This window comes from Strongylocentrotus purpuratus, unplaced genomic scaffold, assembly GCF_000002235.5.
Source record: "Strongylocentrotus purpuratus isolate Spur 01 unplaced genomic scaffold, Spur_5.0 spur5_scaffold_19, whole genome shotgun sequence".
In the NCBI taxonomy this organism is placed as follows: domain Eukaryota; kingdom Metazoa; phylum Echinodermata; class Echinoidea; order Camarodonta; family Strongylocentrotidae; genus Strongylocentrotus; species Strongylocentrotus purpuratus.
Genome location: NW_022145604.1, coordinates 22,646,997 through 22,656,613, shown reverse-complemented (window position 1 = coordinate 22,656,613; position 9,617 = coordinate 22,646,997). Strand labels below are relative to the sequence as shown.

The following is a 9,617-nucleotide window of genomic DNA, read 5'->3' as shown; positions in this document are numbered from 1 at the left end:
TATTTTAAAGCTTGCTCTCAAAATGTCTTTCTAAACTATCTAGAGTAAACGAAAAATTACCATACATGTACATCTATCAAACTATATATATATATTTGGTCAATTGTAAAAAGTACTATCTACACGGTATGTACCTAAATCTATGACAAACGAGCGAAAAACAATGAAAAAAACAAGTCTAGGAATGTCAGTCACTACAGGAATATATGAGGTACTTTGGATCATATCTTGGTCTACATCTGAGTGTGTTTGGCTCATTCAGGGCTTTGCTTGCAGAATGAGATCTGGGGGGTGTTTCACAAAGACTAAGATCGACTTAAGTTGAACTTGACCTATAGCAGGCCATTCATGCCACTAGTTCCTTTAACGGTTACCATTCCTGGCATTGGTTTCTCAAGGGACGTACAAATCTTGGTCACAAATCTACAGAATTTACACCTTTTGATAGTTCTTTATTGAAGGGAGATATTATCTAAAGATTATAATTTTAAAGTTACAATTGTCCTCTCTACTTTTACATCTGGTTCAAGACTTTTTAAGGGCATAAATCGCATACCGTAGTATAAGTCCAAGTCTTGAATTTAACTTTACTTTTTTTTCTTATGTCGCTCTTAGTCTTTGTGAAACACTCCCCTGGAGATGTGGAATGTTCATTACTATTCACCAACTCAACTACAAGGGGTATACAAACACACAAAATAATAGTACTAATTAGAAAGAAGAAGGGTTCCCCTGCTTCATCATTTCCTTTCTCCCTATTAAATGTGATCCTCTGTTCACTGTTAAACTTTGGTCACTTATACCATGCCATTCCACCTTAGTTCATCTCTCTATCTATACTGTGTGATAAGATAAGCTAATTGCCAAATGAAATGAGCACATCCTGCAAATTTAGGAGTGATTTTTATAATCTAAAAATCAAGTATTTAACAGCTGCAAAATAATCCTTTTCTTTTACTCAAAGAATTAAAGCTACAATACATTAAAATATTAATTATCATGTCTACTTCATTATAAAGCAAAAAAAGGTTCAACAATTTCTAACAGATTCAGAGGCAGCCCCTAAAAGTTCAAATAACCAAATTTTCAACTCTCTGTTTATTTTTTTTAGAAAATAAGTTAGCTACATGGATATCTAGAAAAACATTTAAATATAAATCAGATGGTGACACAAAAAAAATTCTCGCGACAATTGCTCTGTGCTTTATTTCATCAAACATAAATGACTTGGGTTCGGGTTGCAATCGGTTTTCATATAGTGTAACCAAAAGAGGTCCAAAAGCTACCAAAAAAACTTTGCAAACCCTCTTTTGGTTTTCAGAAAGTAAATTAGCTGAATGGATATTTTATATTAAATTATTAAATTGTTAAATATTTAAAGATACATGATATAATTAGTGACACTAAATCTATTCTGGCAACAATTGTTTTAAGCATTTATTTCATAAAAGAAATGTGACTTGGGTATAAATATCCATTTAGGTTTTTGGTTAGGGTTAATGTTAGGTAGTGTTTGGTCTAAGGTAGAAATTAGAGCTTATTTTAGAGTAGAAATGTGGACCACGTAGCAATTGTCGCCAGAGCATGTGTCGTAGAACCTACAACATCATCAACATTTACATCAGTAGTCAATAGGTCTCCGAGTCAGACGTATCGGCATTGCTCTCCGTCCTGCTGCGGTTGCCGTCGTTGAAGTCGAGGCTGGTGGACGTTCGGGTGCGGCCGAGCTCGCCGGAGAGCGCGAGGGCGATGCGAGAGGAATTGATGGTGGAGTTCCCCGGGGAGAAGGGCATCATGTGAGCTAGGATGAGAGCCAGGCAGTCGGCCACCTTGTCAGACGATGCGCAGCTTAGAGCGGGTGTGTAACCTGATCGGGTTGGGATGGATAATGAGGATGAGGATAGAAGAGGAGAGACCATATAAGGTATTTATGAATATCAAATATCAATATAAAGTGATTCGAGACATTATGAATGTATTTAGTGGGCTATAAAAATAATTGTTGTTTTAGTTGTCATTGTTGTTGCTGTTGCTGTTGCTGTCATTGTTGTTGCTGTTGCTGTCATTGTTGTTGTTGTTGCTGTCATTGCTGTTGCTGTTGCTGTCATTGATGTTGCTGTTGTTGGTGTTGAGACAATGTCAGGTATGTCAATATCAAAGGCAGTGTTTAACAATGTTTCCAGTTTTACAAATCTGAGATGCATGGCCCTATGTGTATCAGTGTCTGTGACAAATTGCGCTTCAAAATGATCATGAAGTGCCTCAAAAAAGTAAAAATCTTTGAGTGACCGATTTCACCATATTCATTTCCCCAATAGACTGTGGTGTTATGAAAACCGTTAGGAACACGCAAAATTTGGTTATGATTTCCAATCATAAATATCTTGATAATCAGACAGCCGATCGGCTTGTAAAAGTCATGGGATTCCCGACCGACATAAAGGTTTATAATGATGATTGCAGCATTAGCCAAATCCAGGATTTTTTTTTAGAATCCAAGGCAAAGATACCCAATCCCTTTAATGTAAAGTGATTCGAGACATCATGAATGTATTAGGTACTATAAAAATCATTTTTGTATTTGTTGTAATTGTCATTGTAATTGCCGATGACGTTGTGATCATCTTCATCATCACTATGACAATCACTGCCATCATTACTTTCATAATTTGTCAGATTTCTAGACAAGAAGAAGAAGAAAATGATGCTCATCTCTGCCTCTCTCTAAGCATATCCAACAATCTATTACTGTAAAAATAGAAATATTTGTGGTACATTAATTTTCGAGGATTTTGCGTTAAATTGGCAAGCACAAATTTTAGAACTCGCGAAAAATGTTTTGCCGTCGCTCAGCGCGAAAAATTTGTCACACAAAAATAACAGCGTTTACAGTATTCATTTTCATTTTTGTTAATTTCTAACGAGAGCAGTTCGATATCTTGGGCCCTAAGAATTTCAATCGGAACCCTTTGAGGAATAGTCAGTGTGGAGCACTGTACATGCATTGTCTTCGTTATGGTTTATTATGGAAGAGCTAAGAAGAGTAGAAGTCCTGGAACAAACCTTGATTGTCTACAGTTAGAAGACTGGCTCCTCTTGTTATAAGGTCCTGGACCACTGTGACTAGACCTTGAGCGGAAGCTATATGCAACGGGCTGAGAAAGAAATCAAATAGTTCCAAATTAACTTGGGTCATCGTCTTTGTCAACACACCAAAGAAATATAAAAGATAACCACATCTATCCTTTTTTATTCATTATTATTATCAATTTCATTATAAACTGCTCAATTTCATAGCCATACCTGTCCTAATTACTTCTGATGTTAAATACAATCATTATGAAATATTGTACTCATGAGCTCACATTAATTTATTTGATAATGGGTAATAATTTGATTGTAGCACATCATTATTAATATAATGTACGTATCAGACCCTTTTCTATTTTCATTCAGAAAAATCTTAAGCTTGGTCTGAAAACAAAGAGTGTCATACATTGCCAAGTATCCCGAAAACATGATAGTCAAGAAAATGAAAATATTCTTTTCAGTTCCACGCCTGTTACGTTCATCTCAACACAGTAAATTTGGAATTAATGACTTTAAAGCCTGTCTGCACTAGTTTAGCCAGGAGGGATTAGACCACCCAGCGTGGTCACTGACAGGTGGTTATCTCATCGACTCAGCTTTCAATTAACATAAGAAAAAGAGGATCATTGGGGACCAATGGGCACCACTTAGGCATTGTTTTCTATATAGAGGGAGCATGTACATGTAGCTACAAGTAGTGCAGTGGGGCTTTAAATACATTTTCCATTTGGCATGTGGCTTAACTCTCAACCCCTGCATGAAGAACCAATGACAAATTTGGTAAATGTTGGATAGATACTTACGTTTCTCCTTTAGCGTTTGGCATGTCTAAGACTCTGACGTCATCTATCTTTTCTAAGATCATCAAAGCGCATCCTTCGTGTGTCTGGATAATTCATCAAAATAAATATTTGATAAATAAATATATTGAAAGGGGGAAATAACCACATACAAGGTTCACAAAAATGGCATTAACGGGTGTGTAGAGCTTTACATTTGAAGTAGAACAAGAATTCTATTCTTCTGTTAATAGGATTTAAAGAACGAGATACATGTAGAAATTATTATTATGAAATAAAGGCCGCCCCCAAAAGAGCAAATAGAAGATCTCGCACATCATTATTTGAAGCTGTTCTCACAGCATGTACAGTCTTTTAAAGGTAAAGACTAGTTTTGGAAATGCCCCCCTCTCAAAAATGACATGAAAGCTCCTATTACCAATCATAAAAAGAATATGTTTTGACTAATACGTGATGATACAAATTTTGCCGGGAAACCGCCTACTAATTGATATATTTAATAAATTATCACATCTATCCAGTCTGGATAGATATCGCGTAGTCCCATTTACATCTTTCTGTGTACAATGCTTGTAACTTTGCCAAGACTGGGCCAAATTTCTTATCATTTCGATGATTCCTCAACCTTGCAGTACACACCAATATGCTAGATGATCAACCTTTTTCGATCGATCCCACAACATTTCTTTCACAATTCAATCGCATGACCAGAACTGGTCTATACCTACAACATGGGAGTTTGCAAACAGAACAGGATAAACTACCGTAAATCTCTGTGTATAAGGCGCACAAAAATCGGGGGTGCGCCTTATACACAGGTACAGGATATTTTGAGTCCTCAAAATGCTACTTTTCGGTGGTTTTCGATAAGCCTGAGTTATCGTTTTTAAAGCTCTGTAGGGGCAACATAACCTTGCTGATAAATATTGTTTTTAGAGCTCCGTAGGTGCAACAAAACCTTGCTGATAAATATTGTTTTTAGAGCTCCGTAGGGGCAACATAACCTTGCCGATAATTATTGTCTATAGAGCTCCGTAGGGGCAACAAAACCTTGCCGATAATTATTGTTTTTAGAGCTCCGTAGGGGCAACAAAACCTTGCCGATAATTATTGTCTTTAGATCTCAGTAGGAGCAACAAAGCCTTGCCGATAATTATTGTCTTTAGAGCTCCGTAGGGGCAACAAAACCTTGCCGATAATTATTGTTTTTAAAGCTCCGTAGGGGCAACAAAACCTTGCCGATAATTATTGTTCTTTAGAGCTCCGTAGGGGCAACAAAGCCTTGCCGATAATTATTGTCTTTAGAGCTCCGTAGGGGCAACAAAACCTTGCCGATAATTATTGTTTTTAGAGCTCCGTAGGGGCAACAAAACCTTGCCGATAATTATTGATTTTTAGAGCTCCGTAGGGGCAACAAAGTCTTACCGATAATTATTGTTTTTAGATCTCCGTAGTGGCAACAAAATCTTGCCGATTGGAACTAAGTTAGACCTAGTAATAATGTTGGTTTTAAAACTAAAGATGACAGATTTAATTTTTTTCCCTAATTTTTTTTTTTCCTGATTTTTTTGTTTTCCTGATTTTGTTGTTGTCCTGTTTGGCTTCAAAATAGGGGTGCGCCTTATACACAGGTGCGCCTTATACACAGGTGCGCCTTATACACGGAGATTTACGGTATATGAGATTTTAATGAATAGGGGAAAATATATATGATGTTGGAGAAGAAAGGGAACAGTTAAAATTAAGAAATGGGATTTTGTTTTGGTAATGTTCTTACTTGTTGGCAAGCCAGGTGAAGAGCTGAGTTCCCTGTCTCATCTGATAAAGAGATGTCAGCTATTTGTCCCGTTACCAGTAATTCTGTTGGGGTAAAGAATGATGCAAAATAGTGTTATTGCCTTCAAAATCTACACAATAACACTTGAAAGACTTCAACAGAAGTGTAGTGCAAACTGTATTCTGACAGGGAATTTTCCCTTACTCCACGTACAGTTGTACGTGACCATGTTACTAGGACATCTACTTATCTATTCAAATGCATTCTCAATTTCTAATAGTACTTTTGAAAACAATTTGATATATTTCATGAAGTAGTACATTGCAGAGGTTTCATTATAAAATATACAGTATACAGGGGCTACACGTACGACCATGTTCACCTTACATGATTATCAAAGAATCAGCAACAATACAGAATCTCTCTACTCTTGTTGGTTGTAAAGAGAAATATTTGTGGGATACATTTTGTAGTCCAGGCAAATTTGCAACAACAAAAACGAGGTGGAAAGGGTATCAATTGTTCACATAACTGATAACATATTCAGATTTCTCTCTTTCGGATAATCATTTCTGTGCCGTCTTTAATACTGAAGAGTTGCGATTGATCCAAATCAATCGTAAGTCTATTTATCAATCACAAGTTTGCAGCCCCCTATCTCTTACATACATAGTTGAGATTGATATTAATCGCAAATAAGTTATGATTGATATTAACTCTTTGTAAGGTGGGGTCCTGATATCATTATTGTTATATTGTACCAAAGATAACTACATATAGAATATACATGAAAACTAGAACAGTGGCACTTTATTTCATAATCAAAATAGACTGTGGTACAAATAGATCATAATTGAACAGACATATATGTCACATATTCAATATAGTATTTGGAAGTATATTCTATACACTCTTCTAACTTGTTATATTTCTAACATGTACCAAGATATATTTAAGTAAAGGAAAATCATAATAAGACAGATTTTAAAATTTATAAGCTATTAAAACTGCACAACTATATACATACATATATACACATAAATGTAAAAATCTCACAAATTATTGTAGCGATAGTTCATGAAAAAAATAAAAGCATTTCAATGAGTTTAAGACCTGCATACTATCAGTGTACTGAGCAGACTACAAACTAAAAATGAACAGGATTCACATCTAGTTTACATCTAGGCCTCTGAGAAAAGAAAAGCAGCATTTAAACTTTAAACATAATGATGTTACACTAAAATCAGGACCAGGTTATGCACAATTTATGATATTAGACAGATATCAAATCATATCCAAATGAAATAGATTCTTTTGATAAAACAAATAAAAAAATTAGCAAGAAATATAAGAATAACAGAATACACAAGGTACAAAAAACAAAGCTCAAACTTTACAATTTCCATGAATTGCCCCACCCCCTACCCCTCCCCATCCCCCTTTCCCCTACCCATACCCTCCCTTCGCTATCAAACAAACTATCCAACTTTCATCAGGAAGCTAACTAGCTAAGCAACAAAAGAATAAAATAATGATCATCATTTTTTTTTAAACAGGCACAATGTTTTCAAAATGGACTGTCCATGTATATACCAAGACATTTTAAATGTACATGTAATAACAATTGACAAAGAACATGAGCAAAAGAAAACAAGGTTTGAGGGCAAAATTATTATTTTGTAGCAGCTACACATGTTGACGTTTGGACAATCCCTTACCATCGGCATAGTCTATACAATCTTCCTCCTGACAGCATAATAATTCTATGAAGCAGTGTAGAGTTAGGTAGATTATTGTGAATAAATGTTTAATAGATGAGAAACAGGGGGCAGGTTTCTTGAAACCGTCATAGGTCTAACTTCTTAGACATCCCATTGAAACGTGTGTTGTAGAATTAACACACGTTTCTATGGGATGTCCACGAACTTAGACTTATGACGGTTTAGTGAAACTGGCCCCAGAATTCATAGTTCAGATCAAACAGAATACTGTAGTAATTCTATAAAGCAGTGTAGAGTTAGGCGGATTATTGTGAATGAATTTTAAATAGAGAAACAGAATTCATAGTTAAAACTCAACAGCATACTGTAGTTGTTGTACATGTATGAAGCAGTATTATGAATGAATTTCAGAAAAACAGAATTCATAGTTAAAATCTGCCAGCATTATAATTCTATGAAGCAGTATTGAGTTAGGCAGATTATCGTGAATGAACTTGATAGATAAAACTCGTCAGCGTAGTTCTATGAAGCCGTATAGGAGCAAGGCAGATTATCATGAATGAATTTCAGAAAAACAGAATTCATAGTTAAAATCTGCCAGCATTATAATTCTATAAGGCAGTATAGAGTTAGAATGATTATTATGAATGAATTTAAGATGAGAAACAGAATTTAAAGACTAAACCAGACAGCAAAATAATTTTATGAATCAGTATATTTAGGTGGATTAGAGAGAATTAATCACTTTGATAATAAGTGTTGGCCAAAACTGACCATTACTGTCACTTTTTGTCAGGGGTAATTTTACCAATCATTATTATCAAGCAAAAGATTCTATGTAAAAATGTGACCTAACAAGGGAATATTTAGTCAAATTGACCCCCCCCCCCCCAAACAACAACAATTTGGTACTTTCGGTCACTTTTTGGCCGAAGAAACAATTGAATTTTGTCCTGATTCAGGCCAAATCTCCGGTCGGTTTATAGCGTTTTCCTGCGCTGAACCAGTTGACAAAAACTCGACCCACAAGTTGAAAAATTGGCCCATCACAGCTTGCTAGTGGGTGCACTGATAATTGTGAATCCACCCTATTGCTCAGACTCTATTTCAGCAAAGATAAAGGATTAGGGTTAGAGTTGCAATTGGGCTTAAGGTTAGGTCAAGGGTTTGATTTGGGGCTGGGGTAAGTATGGTCTAACGTTGAAGTTGAGAATGTACATGTAAGTCAGTGTGCAATACTAATTAACTGCGCAAGAGTATGTGTGTCGCAGACTCTCACCCAGGAGGAAGCTTTCCATATGAAAAAGTGATATAACAGAGAGAGAGAAAAATGATGGTCGTCCAGAATTATAATCATAGCTTGAAAAAAGTCTCACCTATAGTCCCAGCAGAACCACTCTCTGCAGCAATCATGAAGCAAGTCTTGCCGCCCTTGTCGACAATGTTGGGCTGGCCTCCATGCTTCAGTAGGAGCTGCATGCACTCCACTTGGTCGTTGAGGGCAGCAGCATGAAGTGGCGTCCTTTAATAAACAGCAATGACAACAATCAAAGAAAACGTGGTTACTAATAGGTACACAAAAAAAACGCTTAGGGAATGAAGAAAGGACACTTCAAAAAGAAACACGCAACACAGGAAACCTTATTCAGCTATTGACTTTGACCTTTAAAAGTAAATTTTAATTTTTTTTTTTTTTTTTTTTTTTAAACAACAATGATGATAATGATGAAGATTCCTACCTTATAGTGGATCCATATATCAGTCACCGTATCCAAAGGCACACTTAATCAAATATCTTACTTAACTAAAAGTCCATTCGTGAAAGTGTGTATCTGGGCTAGTATTCAATTCAATATTTAAGTCAGAAATATGAGTATTTCACTCAGTATTCGGCTTCCATAAAATACTTAGCCAACTTCAGTACTCAATTGATGCTTATAGCCGAGTATTTTACCCTAAAATTCAAGACAGCTCCCTAGCAGACTTAAGCCAATTATTTTGAAAGCATTGATTGGCCGGCTTATGGTTTTCCTTTTTTCCTTAGATGTTATCCAACTGAAGTAAGTTCTATCCATAGTGAAGAGTGAGAGACCAACCAACCTTCCTTTAGAATCTTGGATGTTGACAACTTCATCAGCCAGGGCATCTATCAGCATCTCAGCACATACTTCATTGTCTCGTAATCTAGAGGGGTATAAATTTTTAAAGTTTTAAAAATACATAAAATAC

General features: G+C 35.8%; 1 protein-coding gene across 3 annotated transcripts in view; it reads right to left on the bottom strand.

Moving 5' to 3' along the window:
- Positions 1-591: 591 nt before the first annotated feature.
- The window catches only part of LOC577202 (serine/threonine-protein phosphatase 6 regulatory ankyrin repeat subunit A), a 55,270-nt gene continuing 46,244 nt past the window's right edge, over positions 592-9,617 (bottom strand). For all 3 annotated transcript variants that reach the window (XM_030990606.1, XM_030990605.1, XM_011673165.2), the window contains 6 exons: positions 9,489-9,572; positions 8,765-8,910; positions 5,668-5,750; positions 3,894-3,976; positions 3,064-3,155; positions 592-1,867 (listed from right to left, as the gene is read on the bottom strand). In XM_030990606.1, coding sequence (XP_030846466.1) covers positions 1,629-1,867; positions 3,064-3,155; positions 3,894-3,976; positions 5,668-5,750; positions 8,765-8,910; positions 9,489-9,572 — 727 coding nt within the window. In that variant the 3' untranslated portion in view covers positions 592-1,628. The remainder of the gene's footprint in view (positions 1,868-3,063; positions 3,156-3,893; positions 3,977-5,667; positions 5,751-8,764; positions 8,911-9,488; positions 9,573-9,617) is intronic.